The sequence below is a fragment of the Herpailurus yagouaroundi genome, unplaced genomic scaffold (genome assembly GCF_014898765.1).
Source record: "Herpailurus yagouaroundi ecotype Mexico unplaced genomic scaffold, PumYag 181, whole genome shotgun sequence".
Classification (NCBI taxonomy): Eukaryota; Metazoa; Chordata; class Mammalia; order Carnivora; family Felidae; genus Herpailurus; species Herpailurus yagouaroundi.
In genome coordinates this window covers 347,105-367,654 of record NW_024412412.1, presented here as the reverse complement: position 1 = coordinate 367,654, position 20,550 = coordinate 347,105, and the positions used below count along the sequence as shown (strand labels likewise).

The 20,550-nt window shown below is 52.3% G+C and overlaps 1 protein-coding gene across 2 annotated transcripts in view; it reads left to right on the top strand.

The window, feature by feature from the left end:
• Window positions 1–5,102: 5,102 nt before the first annotated feature.
• ERICH1 (glutamate rich 1) overlaps window positions 5,103–20,550 on the top strand; it is a 58,537-nt gene continuing 43,089 nt past the window's right edge. For both annotated transcript variants that reach the window (XM_040489786.1, XM_040489785.1), the window contains exon 1: window positions 5,103–5,206. In XM_040489786.1, the coding sequence (XP_040345720.1) occupies window positions 5,185–5,206 (22 nt within the window). In that variant the 5' untranslated portion in view covers window positions 5,103–5,184. The remainder of the gene's footprint in view (window positions 5,207–20,550) is intronic.

Sequence of the window (20,550 nt, the reverse complement as noted above, 5' to 3'; positions counted from 1 at the left end):
GTTGCGCCGGGCGCCCGCGAGGGCTGCGGACGCGAGGAGCTCGGCCGGCGGTCCCGAGGTTCCGGCGCCGCCCGCGGGAGAGTGCCCGAGCGCCGCGAAGTTAGCGCGCGGATCCCACACGTGCCTCGGCCCCCGGCGAGCAGCACCACGCGCTCCGGGTCCCGAGGAGGAACGCGCGCCCAGGTGAAGTCGGCTCCGGACCCAGATGCTCCCTAGCCTGGGAGGACTCGGGAGAACATGCGTGCTCCAGCTGCTGGCAAGGGTGTGTCGCCGTTGTGTCCGTCCTGCGGCTGGGGGTGCCCCGAAGCCGAGCCTCCTCCTCCCTCCGTGGGCGCACTGTCCTGTGCAGTAACTGTGCGTGGTGTCCGCAGGGAAGACGGGGTGCACCATGGCGGCCCCAGGAACAGCCTTCTCTGTAGTAGGAAACCTGGGCGCAGAGCGGCGAGCATCATCCGTGGGGTCTGGCCGCCTCCGTGCGTTTGCTCTCAGCAAAACCGAGAAGACAGCGGCCAAGGGAGGAGGAAGGATTAATTCAGCACAAGTTGCATCGACAACCTGAGCGATCTGGACAACTGAGCGACATTGGCCGTATTTCGATAAACCTTCATTAAATACGCGGGAATGCCTTTCCCAGACCAGATGGCCGGCAGACAAGGAGGGTCACCGGGCAAAGACCTCTCTGCTCCGCTGGGAACCGGAGGCCAAGTGTTCTCACTCCCCTTTGCGCCCTTGCGGTTATGTGCCTGGAGCAGGTCAGGGGGGCCCCTTGTAATGCTTCTGAAAGAACACACCCCTCCACATCTCCCCCTGGGTTGTCGGCAAGTCTGAGCTGCCAGGACAGTGGGGCCGGCAAGATGAAGGTTCATAGGAAAATGGACAGGGACCAGAATAGGAAGCAGGTGATCCAAAATGTTTGGAGAGGGATGAACCAGCCTTTTCCAGAAATTCCAGGACCTTTAAACAAAAGCCCTGTCTCCATAAGAGTTCTTCTTCATAGAACTGATCACTCCTGTTAATCCATTGCATTTTATTTGACAGCAAAGTTCCAAGTGCCAAGGGTTGTGGATACAAGATGAATCAGAGAAACCTGTTCACAGTCGCATTTCTCTGCAGTGTTTCTAGCATCTTCCAATTTGTCTCTGCAGTCAAAACCCATGAATCATGTGTGCCAATCTCTACCAGAAGTCTAGATTCTGCATCAATTTTTTAACAAAAAAAATTTCCTTCCCTCCTCTCCATATTTGTCCCCAACCGTTCCTCTTTTCGAGATTCATGTATTCATTCATTCATGCTACAGCAACGACAAAAATAACGACAATGTGCTGAGTGTCTGTCATGTCTCCGTACGTGAGCCAAACACAGAAACAGCCACTGGTCCTTGGAGCTTGCGGTCCAGGGAGGGCGTCAGTTTTTAAAATTGAACAGTAATATCATTACAAATTACAACTGCTTCTCAGAAGGACAGGTGTGGGGTGTTGGTGGAGAAGGTAAAGAGGGCAGCTCCTACAGCGTGGGGTGTCAGGGAAGAACTCTTTGAGGAGGCCACAGTCGGGTTCAAGTGTTACTTTGCCCCAGGTTCACCCGCGAGCAGGTCCTGAGACATGGATCTGGGTGCAGGTAGTTTATTTGGGAGGTTGGTCCAGGAAGCTGGAAGAGAGCACGTCAGGGAGGAAGGGAAAGTGTACAGGATACGATACCTAGCCGGCCATCCCTGTAGATGTCTGGGGCTCAGTCTGGCTGGGGTCCCTGGGGGAACTCTCTGGAGTGCACCTCAGAACTGCTCGACCATGGCTTGGAGTGTTGGACATGTGTTCATCTGATTTCCATCCCCCAGACTCAGAACTGCTTGACCATGGCTTGGAGGGCTGGACATGTGCTCATCTGCTTTCCATCCCCCAGTCCTACAGTTCCATCCCCACTGGCCTAGTGCGGGTTCCTCTGGCCGAGCAACTCCTATACCTTCTAGAAAGACCGAGCAGTGGGTTTGGGCTGCCAGGAGGTGAGTGCTGGGGACTGTGCAGCAGAACCACAATCCAGAGGACTGCTTGTGCCAGAGCCTGGGACAAGAGGAGGGAAGGGGCTCTAGGAAGGAGGAAGAGCAGGGAGGTGGAGGGAAGGGCAGGTGGGTCGGTGCTCTGACCAGTCAGAGTGAGGGGGACAAAGTGAGCAGAGGAAGAGTGGTGTGAAAGTGGGAGGAGGATGAGTCCGGGGTTTAGGAAACCTCTTAAGGTCTCTGAATATTATCCTGTATCCCTGCTCACATTTGAGCGGGGAAAGATACTCTCCACCGACAGTCATGACATTTGTGGATGAAGCAGTTTTATCTCTGCCTTCCCAATCTGTATACCTTTTATTTCCTTTTCTTCCTGCATGAGCCAGGACTCCGTCCCGTGCCATGTGAGAGAGAGTGTTGGGAGGGACACCTTTAACCATAGGGTTAACATGACCTTAGCCGCAGGGTTTCCATGGATGCTCTTTATGAAGTTGAAGAAGTTCCCCTTAGTTGCTTGTCTGATGAGAGTTTATGTCATGACCGAATGTTGGATTTTGTCAAGTGACCTTTCTGCATCTATTGATAGGATCATGCAATTTCGTACTTTAGTTTGTAAAAGTGTTGGATTACCTTCACTGGTTTTGAGTGGCAGACACTTTGGCTGCAATGAGAAGAGACGGATGGAGGTGAGAGTGAGGAAGAACGCATGGAATTGGGGAGCCCGCTCCAAACACCCGGGGGGGGGGGGTTCCAGTGAGAGATGGTGGAGACATGAAGGCAGGGAAGGCCAGAAATGCTGCAGGGAGAACATCCTTGGCTGGTTTTCCTGGGCACGTTATGGGGGGAGAAAGAGAGGAGAAGAGGCTCAGTGATGATCCCACGCTGGGCTCTGCACAGGGGCCGATGGCACTTCAGGGAGATCACCGAGTGGTCAGCCTGCATGGGCAAATGGGTGACCTGGGGTCCTGTGACATAGGAACAGGTGCAGCGAGGGTGGTGGCAGAAGACACGCTGCATGTGGCAAAGTGGAGGCTGATGTCGTCATCAATTCTTTCAAGTCTGGGTGTGAAAGACATTATCACCTTAGGACAGGAGGAAACTCTGGTTTCTGGGGAGATTTTGTTGTAAAGCCACCATGTCCAGAGTGGGCTTGAAGTCCGGTGGGGATGTTGCCAAAGAGAAGGAAAAGTTCAGGATGCAGCCTCATTGAGGACATGATTCCCGCACACATCCCCTCCTCCTGCACCAACATGTTTTACTTTATTTCTTGGAGCAGTTTCAGGTTTACAGCAAAATTGAGGGGAAGGTGCAGAGACTTCCTACGTACTGCCTGCCCCCCCACAGCTCCCCACTGTCCACACCCCCACCAGATGGTGCCTCTGTCAAAACAATGAGCCCACATTGACCATCATCACCCAGTGTCATAGTGAGCCCCATCAGGGTTCACTCCTGCTGCTGGACACCGTGTGGGTTTGGACAAGACTCACCATCTCCTGAACTCGAAAGTCCTATTCAGCGGTTTAACTGATGCCTACATTTCTGTGTCTCGTGAGCGTCCAACCTCACGTGTCCCACCCCACAGGCCCCACCCAAGGGTGCTCCTCTTGGATGTTTCCCATCTCCTCAGTGCGGCTGCAGCCTTCCAGTTTCCCGAACAAAATTGTGTAGATGTGTCACTCTCCTCTTCAGAGCCCACACTGGTCAACACAAAAATCTCTTGCTCTGTCGTCAAATAGATCAGAAATCCGAGGACTTCTTCCTGCGAGCCTGGATGCTGCCGCCCTGACTCTGGCCACCAAGGTCCCTCTAACTGCAATGGCTCACACTGGTCTCCCTGCTTCCTCAAGGCCCCTCTGTGAGATGTATGTCAGCTATCACACCTCTGCTCTCCCAGGCTGATGGTTTTCCTCCCTCGCTGGAGAGCGCAAAGTAGTATGATCCCCTCTGGGTCTTGTCCCAACGCTGAGGCCTTTTTCTGACAGATGGCATCAGTCCTTCTGCCCCCCCAAGAGCCTCAAGGGACATTGCTGCCCTTCTGCTGAGTGATATTTGCCCAGCTATCACCGAGCCCTGCTCCCAGCCTGGCTCACACGACCTTCCTGACCATCCACTTCCCCACACTCGTGTCCGTGTGACATATGACATGCTGTGTGTCTCACTTCATCCTCTCCTGTCTGCTGTCATCAGGCCATTCACGACATGTTCTCAGCATCTTGAACAGTGTCCTGTGTTGACAGACTCTGGGGAATATATTTTCCAAAGAGGTAAATTCAAGAAGAGGAGAACACAATAAATCCAGGCCACAGAGAGGGTGCAGTAGGGTTGGACAGGGTGCCCGGGGAAGAAACCCACCTGGGGGAAGTGGACCGGCGGGGAAGAGGACAGCAGAGGGCAGGCGTCTTCCCCACAGCAGTCTGCGGGCTCTCTTCCCCCCCTTGGCCTTCACACCCCTAGTGCTGGAGTACCTGTGGACACCTGGGTGCAAGGTGGGCGCTAAGTGGACCCCTGCACTGCCCCCACACCTACAGCACTGGCACCCCTGATTTGGGGCCACAGAACCCCGGGTGACACCTTAAGTGGTCACAGAGCCACAGGACCAAGGGGCCCCTCCCACTGAGTCTCCTCTCCCCTTGACCCCCTCCTGCTGACCCTTCCCGCTATCTTCCTATGACCACGTCCCTATGAACTCCTTCCCATGACCCCCTTTCCGTAGCCCCTTCCCCCTGAACCCCTACTCATAATACCTCCTTAAACTTACAGTGTTGTATTTCAATTATATTTTAATAAAACTGGGAAAAAATAAAAAATTCCCTATTTTCATTTGAATACTGATAAACGGTAATAAGGAGAGGATATAGTTTAATAGGCTTTATATGAGACTGGAGTTCCCTGCATCTTCTGACTTTCTTCTAAGGCACCAAAACCGGGAAGCCGGCTCACCCAGTAGTCAGTCACTTCACTCTGAGCATGCTCCAAGCACCAGCGCCCTTGGTCACGCCCACGGCACCCGCAAAAACCAATCCACAGCCGGGACTCCGCTGATTGGCATCCAGCGGGAAAGACCCTGGATCCCGATTGGGCACGCCTATTGTTGTGGGTGGGCATAGAGGGTCGGAATCCGGAAGCGTCGCAGCGCTACTTTGGCCCTGAAGCTGTTGGCGCCGGGATAGAGCTGGGGTCGCAGCATCGCCATGGCAGCGCTGAGGCGGCACGGTATGTTGGGTAGGGGTCTGGGGGCGCGGGCGGGGGGCGCAGGTGGGTAGTGGGGAAGGGGACGCGGCCCTCCCAGTTCCTGATCTCGGACCCAGACCCCGGACACCCGGCCCACCCACCGCCGGGAACCCAGAGCACGGGCCACCTCCTTCCGGGACCCCCAGCCCACTCTCCGCCCGGGCTCCATAGCCCTCCCTGTCCACCTCTCTCCCGAACCCCCGGCCTGCCCCCCGCCCGGACCCCAGAGCCTTGTCCACCTCCCTCCCGGACCCCAGAGCCCTGGCCACCGCCCTCCCGAACCTCAGAGCCCTGGCCACCTCCTTCCGAGACCCCCGGCCCACTCCCGGCTGTACCCCAGAGCCTTGTCCATTTCCTTCCTGGATTGGGACCACCCACCACACAGACCCTAGAGCCCTGTTCAACTCCCACCCAGACCTGGGACCCCAGCCTACCTCTAGCTCGATCCCTGGCCCACCTCCTACCTGGTCCCCAGACCCTGGTAGTTGGGGAGGGTGGGGGTGGAGAACGGGGATCACTGAGGGCCAGAAAGATCACCAGGAGCCAGGAGGACCCCACCCCCCGCCCCCTTTGGGTCCCCGGTGTCTCTGGGATCCTCATCGCAGCCCTGGGTGTCCAGGGGCACTGGGCAGAGGCAAGGAGGCCTGTGGGACCCCAAAGGAGCGAGGAAGGAGCACGTTTCCATGAGTGACTGTGGGATTGCAGGGTGGAGATGGGGCGGTGGACACTTCCCAAAGCCGATGCAGGGACCTGCGGCTCATACTGAGCAGTCTGCTTGATAACTGGAATTCCTCCCTGGGAACAGGTCAAAAGCCTTTTTGAGCCTCGTTTTCTTCACCTGTAAAATGGACATAATTCTCTACCTTGTACCCAGCCTTTGTTAACTGATAATATTTTCAACCAGCACTCAAGGGGCGGAATACAAATGTATTGGTTAACATTTTGGAGTCTTAGAAACTGTATCTTCTCATTACCACTTCATCCTCAGCATTCAAAGGACAAAAGGGAAGGTTTTGTTTATCCCCAGTTTTATTGAGATATGATTGCCATTCAACCCCGTACCTGTTCCACGTGGGCAGCACAGTGATGTAACGTGTGTGGACGCTGCCAATGGTCCCCGTAAGTTAGCACCTCACGTAGTCTCCTTGTGATGAGAACTTGTAGGATTTCCTCTCTTAGCAACTTTCAGCTCTACCACAGAGCATTGTAAACTCTGGTCGCCGTGCCGTACGCGACTTTCTGGGAGTTACTAGTCCTACAGGACTAGAACTGGAAGATCGTACCTTCTGACCGGCTTCTCCCAATCCCAGTAACCACCTCCCCTTCTCTGGTAACCACCAGCCTGTTCTCTGCACCCGGGAGTCTAGGGTTTTTTAGACGCAGCAGATAAGTGAGATCATGTGGTATTTGTCATTGTTTGACTTATTTCGTTTAGGGCAAGGCTCTGAGGGTCAACCTATGTGGTTGCAAATGGCAAGATTTCCTTCTTTCTTAATGGCTGAATATACCACTGCGTGTATACACCACATCATCTTGATTCATCCATCCTGGAGGGACTCTTAGGCTGTTCCATGCCTTGGCTCTTGTAAATAGCACTGAAATGAACGTGGGGAAGCAGATATCTCTTCGAGCTCCAGATTTCATTTCCTCTGAATAAATACTCGGAAGTGGAGTTGCTGGATCATAGGGTAGTTCTGGTTTTAATATTTTGGGGAGTCCGCCTTCTGTAGTGGCTGCACCAACTTACATTCCCGCCAACAGTGCACAGGGTTCCCTGTCCTCCACGTCCTACTATTTCTTATTTTTTTGCCTTTTTGATCACTGCTGTTCTAACAGGTCTCTCACTGGTTTGGATTAGCACTTGGTAAACAGTGGTATCGAACATCTTTTCATGTGTCCTTTGGCCATCTTTATGTTTTCTATAGAAAAATTTCTATTCAGATCCTCTACCCACTTTCTAATTAGGGGGTTCGCACTTGTTGATTTTGGCTTTTGTCGCATGCGCATCAGGTGTCATTTCAAAAAAATCACCAGGACCGTCACTGAGAAGTTCTTTCCCTGTGTTTTCCTCTAGAAGTTTTATGGCTTCAGGTAAAAGTGAAGGTTTTTAGACATTTCTTATGTTGCTTGGACTGGTTCAGGCTGTGGTTATTTTTTTCTTCTTTTCTAAGTTTAGAATGGATGATTGTGGTTTTGCCCTTTGAAATGAAAAGTCAAGTGTCCATTATAGTTAATAAGTGCTTGCTTAAAGTAAGCAAAGGAAACTAATTTCTCAAAAAGGCAGAATGTGGAGAGTACTATAGAATTCCCTTCTCTGTGGCTTCCTTTATGGGAAAACACCATGCTGGTGCCTCCCTACTGCACCGCATCCTGCTGAGTTTTGACTTCCCCGTAGTGAGCTCTAAAAACAGACCGTCATAGGTTAAGATGACTTAATTTCTAACCAGTCAGATGTTAGGCTCCAAAAGGAACATTAAAACATCTTAATGAGTACTCAAAGCACTGTTTTTACACACACACACACACACACACACACACACACACACACACCCACACCATAAGTAGGACTGGAGAATCTGCAGGTTAAATTGAGGTTCTTGGGAGCAGTCCCAACCCAGGTGGCCATTGTGGTTTTTTGTGGTTGGCTGATAAGCCCTGAGGGTTTCTTCTCCCTCACACAGGAGTCCTTCCTCTTCTACTATGCGTCCACCCCTTCTCTTCATACCTTCTCACCCCGTGTGTGTTTGTGACCCTTCCAAGCCTCACATTGACTGCTCTTCCCTCTGCAAGAAATCATGGTCCTCTCCTGTGCCCAGTCAATTGTAAAGGCCTTTCTCAGCTCACTGAAGAACCTTTCATTGTTTTCCGCAGTCAGGAGTCTTCTCTGAAAAAACCTCCTTTTCCCATTGGATCGGTGATAAAATTGTCAAACAAAGTTAGGTTGTTTAAGACGTCGCGGTTGGAAGGGTGGATCAGTATGTATTAAATGTAAGTGGGAAACAAAATATTAGCTCTCTGAGTCTTTTTAACGAGATCACTGAAGAGCATGTCTCTGGGATGACACTCCCTCTCCCAGAAACACTTACGGGAGATTATAGTTGGAAAAACGTCTAAGCACTTGTAAATTGTGGACGCATACGGTTTGGGAAGTGTGCGGTGCATGGAGAAGGCCGGGGCCGGTGCAGACTTGCTCTGGCATCCCTGCTCTCTCGCCGTCCAGCTGCCCTTCAGAGACACTGCTTCCCACAGTGGCTGCATCAAGTCAACTTCACGCAGAACTCTTAACACTGGCTCGCACGGCAAATGCATATTGAGTCTGCTGAGTGTGTGTGGCGTCTCGTTCAGGCACTGGGGACACAGCAGGGAAGCAAGTGCTTTGCTTCTAGGGAGGTTCCAAGCTGTTCCCTGGGCTAGGGTCACGGTTGCTGATGAGGACACATCCCAGGAGACAGGTACTCAGCTCTGGCACGTGACACGGGCGGGCTGGCAGTCTGTCTGAAGCGGTGGTCCTAGGGTTTTTCCCTGAAAGGTTGCTCCCACTGGGCTGTGTATCCCCCTGATGCCCTAATTTCCCCTCAGACAGCGTGTCGCAGAACTCTGCGGCATTCACGGGGACGATGCTTTGCCTTTGCAACAATACTACTTGAGTAATTTTTTTTTATGTAATATGTTCTATTTTATGTGGGAAAATGTGTGAGCAGTATGAGCAGATATCTCCGGGGCCAGACTCCGCACACCTCTGTGAGTGAGCAGACAGACGTGAAATGCACAGCCCTCCATGACTGACGTGAACCGCACGGAGGCCCGCACATCCTATGTGGTGGCTGGAGTGGCTTCCTCCCTTCTTGGGGAGGGTGGGCGCATATCCAGCAGGGAACAAAGTCAGGTGGGGTGGCCGTGCTCACGGGAGCCGGTGTTGGAGGAAGCCGGAGGCAGCAGGACAGCACTTGGAAGCCGGGAGGGTCCCCAGCGGATCAGGGATCAGGTGGTAGCTGCCCTGAGGGCCGGCTTCCCCGGGGAAGAGGTGTGCGGCGGGCGAGCTGGGTCCCCATGTCACACAGCACCGCCCCTCAGCAGCTGCACGGTTAACCCTTCAGATGAGGGAGCAGGGTGAGTGTTCCCGCCACCTGCCTCACAGGCGCCTGTTCGTACCTTTCCGGACAGCTTCTTGTAGCAGATGCACAGCATGTCAGGAGGCGCCTTGTCCATCTGTAGAAGACCTCACTGCTGCACTCGCCCGGGTACGGCTTTGCTGCTTGGAGTGTGGACGGTGAGGATGGCGGCTCCTCAGACGGCGCCTCCCGAGAGTCTAGAGCGCCCTGTCCTCACCCCTCCCAGCTCATACTGCGTGAGGCTGTGCGGGCTTTGGCCCGCGTCTTACGGGAGGTGAGCTCCCCTGGCCCCCAGGACAGGGGGTGCTTACGTGCTGGGGCAGGGCAGCCTGGTGAGAGTGCGCTGTCCATTTTGGACCGGGAGGAACACACTCAGCTCCTGTCCCTCACTCCCTGCCACTCACGACCGCACCGTGGACGCCCCTGTCCCTCCCTGCTCCTGTACTCACAAGATGAGTTGTAGGTGGAGAGGATTAAAGGAATGGATGCAAGTCAAGACCATGGCAGAGTGCCTGTCCCCCAGCAGCACACCTGTCTCTCATCCAGCACCCCCACCCTTCAGTTAATTTTTGTTAATCCTAAAATGTCTCATCAAGATGAAACGGTCATCTCAGCCTCTCATGTTATCAGGATTAAGTGAGTGAGTGCCCGTGGCCCTGGCTTCCCACCTGCACGCGCTTGTACGTTGGTTGGGATCCTGAACCTGGCCCTGACCTGTCTCTGCCTGCACCTGCCTCCTGTGTTCATGAGGCCGACTGCCAGGTTGGGGAGTGTGTGTGGGATGCAGATGGTCCATTGCTTTTTTTTTTTTTAACGTTTGAGAGACAGAGCACCAGCCAAGGAGGAACAGAGAGAGAGGGAGACACAGAATCCAAAGCAGACTCCAGGCTCTGAGTCGTCAGCAGAGAGCTTGACACGGGGCTCCAAGTCGTGAACCACAAGATCACAACCTGAGCCAAAGTTGGGTGTTTAACCGACTGAACCACCTGGGCGGCCCTCCAGTTGCTTCTTAATAAGAATTTGTTCCCACCATGACTGGTCTTCCCAGGGCGCACCTCGCCCAGGAGCCAGGAGTGTGAGCCACAAGATCCTTGTCCTCCAAGGACTCTCCTTGGATGAGATCTGAACTGTGGTGGCCTCAGTTCCAGATGACCGAGCTCTTGTCTTCATCCCTGTATCCATGACTCTGTGGGAGGGCTCTGTGGTCAGCATAACCTACCCCTCACTGTGGTGCTCTCTGTGGCCTGGGTGCTGAGGATAGCGTTCCTAGACCAGCAGGACTGGGATGGGGCGTCTATGTGTGCATGTCTGTGTGTGCACATGTGAGTCTGTGCGCATGTGTGTCTGTGCTCGTGCATGTACATGTGTGTGTCTACCTGTGTGCATGTGTGTATCTCTGCATGTATGTACACATATGAGTCTGTGTGTCTGTGTGTGTATCTCTTTGCACATGTGTGTCTGTGTATCTCCGCACGTGTGTCTGTGTGTGCATGTGTGGATCTCTGCACGTGTGTGCACATGCGTGTACACATGTATCCATGTGTGAACATGTGTCCATGTATGTGTGCCTCTGTGTGTGTGCGTGTGTGTCTGTGCATGCGTGTGTGCACGTGTATCTCCACCGTGCACACACGTGTGTCTTCTGTACGTGCGTATCCACGTGTGTGTGCACATGTATGTCTGTGCGTGTGTATATCTCTGCATGTGTGCGCACATGTCTCTTTGTGTTCGTGTGTGTGCACGTGTATCTGCGTGTACATGTGTGTATCTCTGCGTGTGTGCACATGTGTGTCTGTGTGTGTGTGTGTTCATACACCTGTGTGCACGTGTCTCTCCAGTCATACCTTCAGCCTTCTCAGTGCTGACGAGGTCCTCTGGCACCTTAGAACCTCGGGCTCTGCTTGGGTTGCACCTCGGTGGGAAGGAGCCCCCCGTTTCTTTGGGCAGCTGCGTGCTCAGTGCCAGCTGGCACAGGGTGACTGCTGGGGCACAGCTTCATCCTTATGCCTGTGATGCTTCTACAGGAGACATGGTCTGGCTTTACTGATCACAGAAATTGCCCAGGCCGGAGCCAGCAAGGCTGGATTAGCACCTCCACCCCATGGCGCCAGCTCCCCTGATGGCGTGCTCCCTCCATCACACACGGCTGCCTTCTGCATCGTCACCGCCGGATTCCTGTCTGAATCCTTCTACCAGGCAGGCTTCCTGTGCTCAGTAAGCATTTCCTGAAGGAACGAATGCATGAATAAGTGTGCTCAGTAAGCACTTTATGAATGAATGAATGAATGAATGAATGGAGCTTAGTAAGTACTTCCTGAACACATGAATGAATGAGTGAGCTCAGTAAGTATTTCCAAAGCAAATGATGAATGAACTCAGTAAGCACTTCCTCAATGAATGAATGAATGAATGAACTTAGTAAGCACTTCCTGAACAAAGGAATAAATGAATGAATGAGCTCTGTAAGCACTTCCTCAACAAATGAATGAATGGATGGGCTGTTAGTACTTCCTGAATGAATGAATGAATGAATGAATGAGCTCAGTAAGCACTTCTGAAATGAATGGCCCAGCGACCAAATGCACAAATGGCTCCATGTAAACCAAGGGGGTTGGGTGAATGCTGGGTCCTGGCCGCCCAGGGCACCTGTGCTGGGGGTAGGGACCCTGAGCTGCAGGTTTCAGGCACCACAGGGATAGTCATTTGCTTCCATTAAAGACCCACCCGAGACTGGACAGCCTAACTGTGGAAGGGGGCAGTTACAGTGGCAGGAGGGCCAGCTAGCGTGTTGTTGGGGGTCTGTGGGTATGTGGAGACGACGGGGAGTAAGGCAGCAGCTGCGGGGGACAGAAGCTTCCCAAAAACCCTGGATGTGGGGACTGACCTTGTAGGTTGGCAGTTACTACTTTCTTTGGGATCAGACACGGGTCTGGTTGGGGTGTGTGGACAGCAGGTTCCATCCCCCAGGGTGGGACGCTGCTGCTCAGAGGGTGGCGGGCCCCTGTGATGGCACTCCCTGTAATCCTCGGTTGTCCCCTCCGTCCGTGGGGGCCGTCTGGGGTTCTTGCGTGACACGGCCAGTCAGGTGCAGCCACAAGAGGACCCAGAGCAGAGGCTCAGGAAAACCAGGGTTGTTACACTCCTGGGTCCTAGAGACAGGGGCACGACATGGGGATGCCCCAGGAAGGCCAGGAGGCAGGGAAGGATTCACACCATGAATGGGCTTTGTTGGGCTTGGCTGGGACAGGCCGGCAGGGCATGGTAAACAATTTAGGACCGGCTAGTTTGAACAATTTTGGTGAGTTTTGAGCAACAAAGGTGGCCCTTCTTGCCTTGCACCAGGGCCCAGGATGATCAACGCTGAGGGTTGCTGCCCCTGGGTGCAGGATCTGACGGGGGAGGCAGGTGGAGGGGTCCTGCTCCTGGGTGCAGGGACAGATGGGGGAGGCAGGGCGGAGGGGTCCTGCCCCTGGGGGCAGGATCAGACAGGGGAGGCAGGGCAGAGGGGTCCTGCCCCTGGGTGCAGGATCAGACAGGGGAGGCAGGGCGGAGGGGTGCTGCTCCTGGGGACAGGGACACATGGGGGAGGCAGGGCGGAGGGGTGCTGCTCCTGGGTGCAGGATCAGATGGGGGAGGTAGGACAGAGGGGTGCTGCTCCTGGGGGCAGGGGGCAGGGGACTGATGGGCCGGGAGAGTGGAGGGGTCCTGCTCCTGGGGGCAGGGCAGATGGGGGAGGCAGAGCGGAGGGGTCATACTCCTGGGGGCAGGATCAGACAGGGGAGGCAGGGGGAGGGGTTCTGCTCCTAGGCGCAGGGACAGATGGGGGAGGCAGAGCAGAGGGGTGCTGCTCCTGGGTGCAGGACAGATGGGGAGGCAGGGCTCTGGATGGAGCAGTTTGCACGTGGACGTGACTGCCCTGCTTTGCTCTCTCTTAAGAATGGGCTGCCCTGGGAGTGGTGGTCTCTGCAGCCAGAAAGTTTTAAGATGTCAGAACATCATCACCCAGCTCATCCTGGAACAACACGGGTTTGAACTGCACGCGTCCACTTGTGCGTGGGTGTTTTCCGGTCAGAACCGTGCAGTGGGATGAGTGTGTTGTCCCTTCCGAGCGACTTTCCTAATGACCTTCTCTTCTCTCTGGCGTCCTTTGTTGTGAGAACGCACGGCAGGATACAGGTAGTGTACAAGGCAAGTGTTCATCGACTGCTATTGGCCAGACTTCTGGTCAAGTTTAGGGAGACTCACAAGTTCTCCTGACGGGGAATTTCAAGGACACAAAGGTCCATGCCCAAACCCCACATCGTTCAAGGGGCAGCTGTACCCTGAAGGTGAACTGCGCGCAGCGTGTGGTAACACTGGCCTTTTCCTAAGGGCTCTGCCGGAAGGCACACGTGAAGTGCGTGGTCCACAGCCACAGCCTGGCTGACGGTGACACAGAGCAGCACCGACAGCCAGCATGGGAGGGCATTGTTTGGGGGGAGGCCCACGCGTGCCTGGCTCAGGGGCTGGAGAGGAGGCGCCTGGAGGAGGCCCAGTCCCCAAGTGGAGGTGGCTTTAGGGACACCCGTGGGGTAACGTTGGGCAGTGGAGGGAGCGGGCACTCCCCAGTCTGCTTTTGTGCAAAGCAAGCGGTTAACCTCCCTACTCGTGCCAGTGACCCGTGGCCAGTCTCACCTTGTGCGCTTTGGGCAGAATTCGAGATCTGAGCGACGAAGAGCCACTCTTCGTCGAACTGGGAGTGATAAAAGTTCTGGAGTAAACGTGACGGGTTATCCTGGGTCCCCAGGATGTTGAAGCAAGTTTCTCAAGGCCCTTGCTGGGCCGCGCCCTGGTCCGCGGCGTGTCCTTCGGGGTCCCACGTGGGGCAGGGCTCCACCGTGCCCACTGGTGGCTGATCCAGTCAGTGATGTTGACACTCTGCAAGAATTAGAGACAAACTTTGGACTTTTCTTTAATGTGAAAGTTTGGGAGAAAATGAATATTCGGTGTACATCAATCCTTACACGGGAGAGCACGTGTCAGTCATGGTGTACGTTCTAAGTACGTCCCATTTGAGAGCAGTCTCTGGTTTTATTTTGAGTACTGTTTCCCTTTTAATGAGTATTTCAGAAAGCTTGCCAACTCTTGCTTAAATCTTAGCTAATCATTGTTACATTTATGATTCTATTATGAAACTCATTAAGAAAGTATCATTTATTAAATTAACATATTATACTGAACTTTTCTATCTTGTGAAGTGATATAGTGCTATTATCAATTTATTCCTTTATTCCTTGATTACAGACAGTGGTTAAATACCTTGCTTCATTATTGGGATAAAATGGAAAAATAAAACATTGAACATTGTTGAGAAAGCTATGGATAGGCTGGCAGGTACCAGGCAGGCATTTGAACGCAGTCTTTATGGCAAAGATAAAGTTCAAAACATGAGATCCCAAGAAATACAGTAACCGTGAGAAATTTAAATGTAAAGCATCTGTTAAAACAAGATACTCAGAAGTCATCCATTTCAGGATGGAAAGGGGGGATGGCTTGACCTGGCATTTGCTGAGATGGGAGATTTCTCCCTTCTCGCTGGAGCCGTGACTGGTGCGTGTGTGTCTGTCACTGGTGCACTCTGGACGGTTTTCCTGGCGTCAGGCCAAGGTGAGGACAGGGCACGGTCTCTCAGCCACGGCCACCGAGCTTCTGTTTTCAGTAGCAGTGTTTCTTGAGTATGATTTCAGGAAGCCTGGCAACCGTCAAGTTCTAGATGATCACTTTTCCACATGTAAGTGTGTTCACCAGAAACCTAGAGAGTGTCGTAAACCTATTCTGTTTTCCTCTCAAGCATTTTAAAGTTATGTGGATATTTGGGGTCCCTTCCATTTTTGTGTAGTTCCAGTGAGCATGTAGTCTCGTTGGCCGTGCTCCTTCCCAGTAATGTCCACCCTTTAAAAGACTGCTTTTGAACTAATTGCCTTCCTCACGTCCCAGACTAGCCCCACACACGTTTTGCTTGTCCCCTCAGAGTCCCGCTTTTCCAGGAGACCGTGGTTTGCAGGGATGAGAACATAGGTTCTGACAAATTTGCCTGTAGAATCACAAATGAGTAAACACTTCCATTCCGCACCAGACAGCTCTCCAGATGTATGGCGTATACTTAGGAGGACTAAATGCACAGCCGCTCCCCCACTTTAAATAAAGTAGACTGTGAACACAAATATTGAGGGGAACCTGTATTACTTGGTGATCCAAGTGAACTTTTTTAAGAGATGGGGGGGAGGTAACTTCCTCAGTGGTGTCAAAGGTCATGGGGTGCTCTTTCTGTGCCACCTTTTATAATTCTCTTTTGCTTTCTTCAGAATGGAATATTCTAAAAGAAAATGTTCCTATTTCCTTTCCTTTTTTCATAAGAGCTTTTTCAAATGGAGCACACAGCTGTTTTCCCCTATTGTGAGACTGCCTGGCTAGGAAGTGCTGCAGAGTGCAGCCAGCTGTCCTGCAGGAGTTCACCTGGGGGCGAGGGGGGACTCACCTGCGGGGGCTCACCTGGAGGAGCTCACCCCGGGGGCTCACCTGCAGGGGCTCACCCAGGGGACTCACCTGCAGGGGCCCACCTGTGGGAGCTCACCTGGGGGAGCTCACCTTCGAGGGCTCACCTAGGAGAACTCACCTTCAGGAGTCCACCTGGGGGACTCACCTGGGAGACTTACCTGTGGGGGCTCACTTGTGGGAGCTCACCTGTGGGCGCTCACCTTGCGAGAGCTCACCTGGGGGGCTCACCTGCAGGGGCTCATCTGGAGGACTCGCCTGGGGGGGCTCACCTGCAGGGGCTCACCTAGGAGACTCATCTTCGGGGGCTCACCTGGGAGAGTTCACCTGGGAGGGCTCACCTGCTTGCCCTCCAGAAGCTTGCTGCACACCGCACGCACGGCATTCTCGGGCTTCTGCTCTAACATCACAGCAAATGGGAAAGCAACTCCTTGAAATGTGCCGTTAACACCTTTGTTAAAAATGGAATATACTCTTCCCTTTTTATGCCCGAATGTGAGATTTAAACCCAGCAATTGCATTGAAGAAGAGTTAACATTTGTAGTGAGTAAACGCACACACACACAAGGTCAAAAGGTGCATTTCAGCAAACCAGAGATGAAAGACTTTTTAAAAATGATGCTTTGCTATGTACCAGCATCCTGAAAGACATAATGATATGGTAAAACCTTGGCTTGCGAGCAAAAATCCTTCTGGAAACATGCTTGTAATCCAAAGCACCTCTTCTCCGTGAAAGTGAATTTCTCCAAAGAAATAATGGAAACTCAGATGATTCGTTCCACACAAAAATATTCATATAAAAATGATTACAATACTGTAATATAATACAAAGTAATAAAAATAAACCAACTGACCTGCACTTATCTTTGAGGCCAGCGTGAGGAAGACCGGAGAGAGGAGGGTTACTATGTAGGATGACTTTCACTGTCACTGACGGAATGACTGCCATCTGTTGGCTCAACGGAATCTTTCTTTTCGTGCAGCTTTAACAAGGAACCTATCCAATGACACTTGCCTTTGCCTCCTTTTGAGGATTTCATGGAAACGTGACATTGCATTGACGATCATGCACAATCCTGCAGCAAGAGTGAGAGAGAGAAGAACCATCGGCTCAGTTGTGATCATGTGACGTTTGTTGTCACATACGGCTTGTATTGTAAGACCTCACTCATTTATCAAGTTAAAGTTTATTGGAAATGTTTGCTCGCCTCGCAGAACACTCACAGAACAAGTCACTTGCAATCCAAGGTTTTACTGTACTTTCTTTCCTGCTCTGCTTTTAACATGACTCACTAAGTAGATTTGGCCAGTTGGAAGACATGCTTTGTTTACAGAATTAAGTCCATATTTGCAGGAAACCATCGAGCGGTTCGTCGAGTACATGTTTCATTCATAACTCCGTAGGGTCTGAGTAGCAGTGAGAGTTTAAGTGGCTGTACAACATGTTGTTAGGCCTGAAATAGCTGGCTACTTCTGTTTAAATAAACTACGAACTCTTTTTAGCGACAGGAGAGTCCATGTGACTGCTTCCATGCACCGTGGCCACATTGTCCCCTAGAACTGCAGTGTTGCTGTGTGCATGTGGTGGACCGAGGGCTTGTTTGTCTCAGCACAGCTGTGCGGACCTGAAGGTCAGGCACCCCACAGAGTCTCATTCCCGACTTTATCGTGTAGTCTCAACACTGAGATAGAGTGAGGCACGTGACTGAATCTTCCAGCAATATTAGTTGCCAGAAAGTAATTGTTATTTTGTTATACATTGCTCTTTAAAGCTGATTTTTTTTAATTAAAGTGATATTTTTACAAAGACGTTATGCTTTAAGTTCTGGCAATTGAAAGCATTAGATGTGCATTTATTAGCAAAATGATTTCATTCTGAGATACCTGGATAGTTAGATTGGGTTCAGATTTATTAGTTAAAATTCTCATTGAAGACAAAACTCCCCCTTGACATTGAGAAACCCATCATGACATCTCTTAGATCATCTGTTCTTTTGCCTATTGATGGTGCACTTTGTAAGTAACTCATGGATCATGGACAGTAGAACATAAAGCCAGCATTTCCAGTGTTCGGTATCCTCGTCAATCCCAACGACTGTCAGGAATTGTGTACCAAGTACTCATTCTCCTGTGACAGTGCTGTACCAAGGAGCGGGGGTAGGAAGGAGTCTCTCGAGCACCTCCAGCTTCTGGAGAGCCAGCGTGCCATGGTGCAGTAGCCAGATGCCAGCCTTGTCCTGAGAAGCACCTAGTCCCGCGGGAAAGGACGTTTTTGCTTATGAGGTTTTAACACCTGCTAGTGTAGGAGAGAAATCACATTCGCCACTTGGGTTTACGAGATTCTTAACCCAGCTTAGCTTAGGGTGCTGAAAGGTTTTCTTTCTGTTCTGGCTGTTGGACCACTGGGTTGAATTTGTTTGTTTGTTTTTAGTGTTTATTTTCTGAGACAGAGAGAGACAGAACATGAGTGTGGGAGGGGCAGAGTCAGAGGGAGACACAGAATCCGAAGCAGGCCTCAGTCTCTGAGCTGTCAGCACAGAGCCCGACACGGGGCTCAAACCCAGGAACCATGAGATCATGACCTGAGCTGAAGTTGGACCCCTAACCGACTGAGCCAACCAGGTGCCCCACTGGGCCCAGTTTTAAAGGCAAAGTTAGGGCAACTGTGTCTGTCATTTGCTAAAATGTAAACTGCACAGACCTTCTCGACCTTTGTGAATCGGAATCTGCACTGTTCTCCCTCCACCTCCACATGGTCACATGGGATTTAAAGCTGAAGTGCAGAACTTTTATATTTAAGTTGTGTTTGTGTTTACATTTGTCTTCAAGCCTTGAGTACGTGGCCTCTTTTCCTGCGATCTGAGGTTGTCTGGAGGCTTGTTCACAGCGGCTCAGGTCACTGATGATCACCCCAGGTTTCCAGCCGCCGGCATCCTAGACAGACGAGGTGCCCTGCATGTGCCCCTGTTCCTCACAGGCACGCCCAGGCCCTGCTTCTGACACCGGCTGCTTGTACACGATGAGGCTGGAGCTGCTTGTGGTGTCGGGAAGTGGCCCTGGGCATACAACATGGGGTGGGAAAGGCGAGTTCAGTTCTGCGTCATTGAAATAACAAGTGCTGTGTGTAAACACCAGCGTGGGTGTGGAGGTTCGCCCTTTAGTGGCTGGTGGGAAGTGCGTGAGGGGGAGAGGCATCCCAGAGAGCCCTACTCGTGGGTGAGGTAGGGCCACATGTGGTAGGTACAGCCGCATCTGTCACACAGCCATGCCTGTCTCAGTGCTGCCATGTCGGGGGCGTTTCTGCCCATCTTGTGATGGGAAGTGCTGGGGCTCAGCTAGCCTTAACCCGGGGTCCTACCTAACGGGCAGAACAGAACATTCCTCTCTGCCCTTTAAGGAATCACACGGCGATGGAATTTCTAACTGATATCATTGAGTACCACGGAACATTTTTTTTTTTTAATGTGCAAAACAAGCTGCTTCTCCCCACAATCCAGTTTGGGTGCTGCTCCGAGACACCCTGCCTGTGAACGTGTTCTACAGAAGGCTCTGGGAACACTTCCCCTCAGCAGATTGTACTGGAAACACGCTTTGTGCCAGGTCCTATGCCAGTGAAGATTTTGTAGAACATTCAACAAAAGTGCATGGGGAATCTTTTACTGCTAGGACCTGTGGCCTTAAATGGTTGTGTCACTAGCACGGACGGTTTTCCTTCCTCCCTGGGAGCCACCAGGCTGCACAGGCTCCCAGATTATCTGAGGAGCCATCAAGGTGGAGGGCACCCTTTCGTATTTTTAAACCCTAATTGTGTTTTTATAACTCGGCCAGGTCAGTGGGAGTCATTTCTAGTAGGGACACTGCCCGAGAGTGTGATGAGATTGGGAGGGTCTGTGACTTCAGGGTCCTGTCCCTGCCGAGGGCCACCCACTTCCAGTCCCCAAGCACCCAGCGATGGAGGGATCTGGAAGCTGGCCTGCCTGCCCCAAGCGCACTGACTCTGCCCCTGACTGCTGGCCACCCCAGAGCAGCTCTCTCCTTCATGCACCCGTTTCTACATTTACCAAGGTTAAAACAAACTTACTTTATTACGCTTTCCCTCACCTCTTCCAAGATGCCGTTTTGAGATTCAAGCCCGTTCTTTATCCACATTATATCCGGACAGAAATGCTTATTCATTATGACAGCTTTCTCCCCGGTTAAAGCAGAATGTCAACTAAAATAAACAAAGTGGAAAATCTCCCTGTACTTGCTGGAACCAGGCTTGTCTTCCTAAGCGCAGCGGGGAGTGTGTGCAGATGCACTTCCCCAGGGAGTGTCCTGTGCTGCGGGCCCCCCAGGCCCTGCTCTGTCTGCCCGGCTCCACCCCTCGCCCCGAGCTATTCTGTGTGATCCTGTCTAGGAGGACACTTTGCATCCAGGACCTGGACCCCAAATTTGGAGACTGGTTCACAGTCTGTACTTTACACAATTTCAAAGAGAGAGAACATTGCAGGGAAGAAAGACTACTTGTAAACCCAGTCATAAACACCTGAGTTCCTATGCTCCACTCTCCAGGCCTGCTGCCCCCTCTTCCCAGCCTGGCTCCTGTCCCCACACCTGTGGACATCCAGGCTGCTGGTCCTGTAGGGAGTGGGTCCTCTGATGGACCAAGCTGGGGGTCCCCTGATGGAGAGTGCTAGG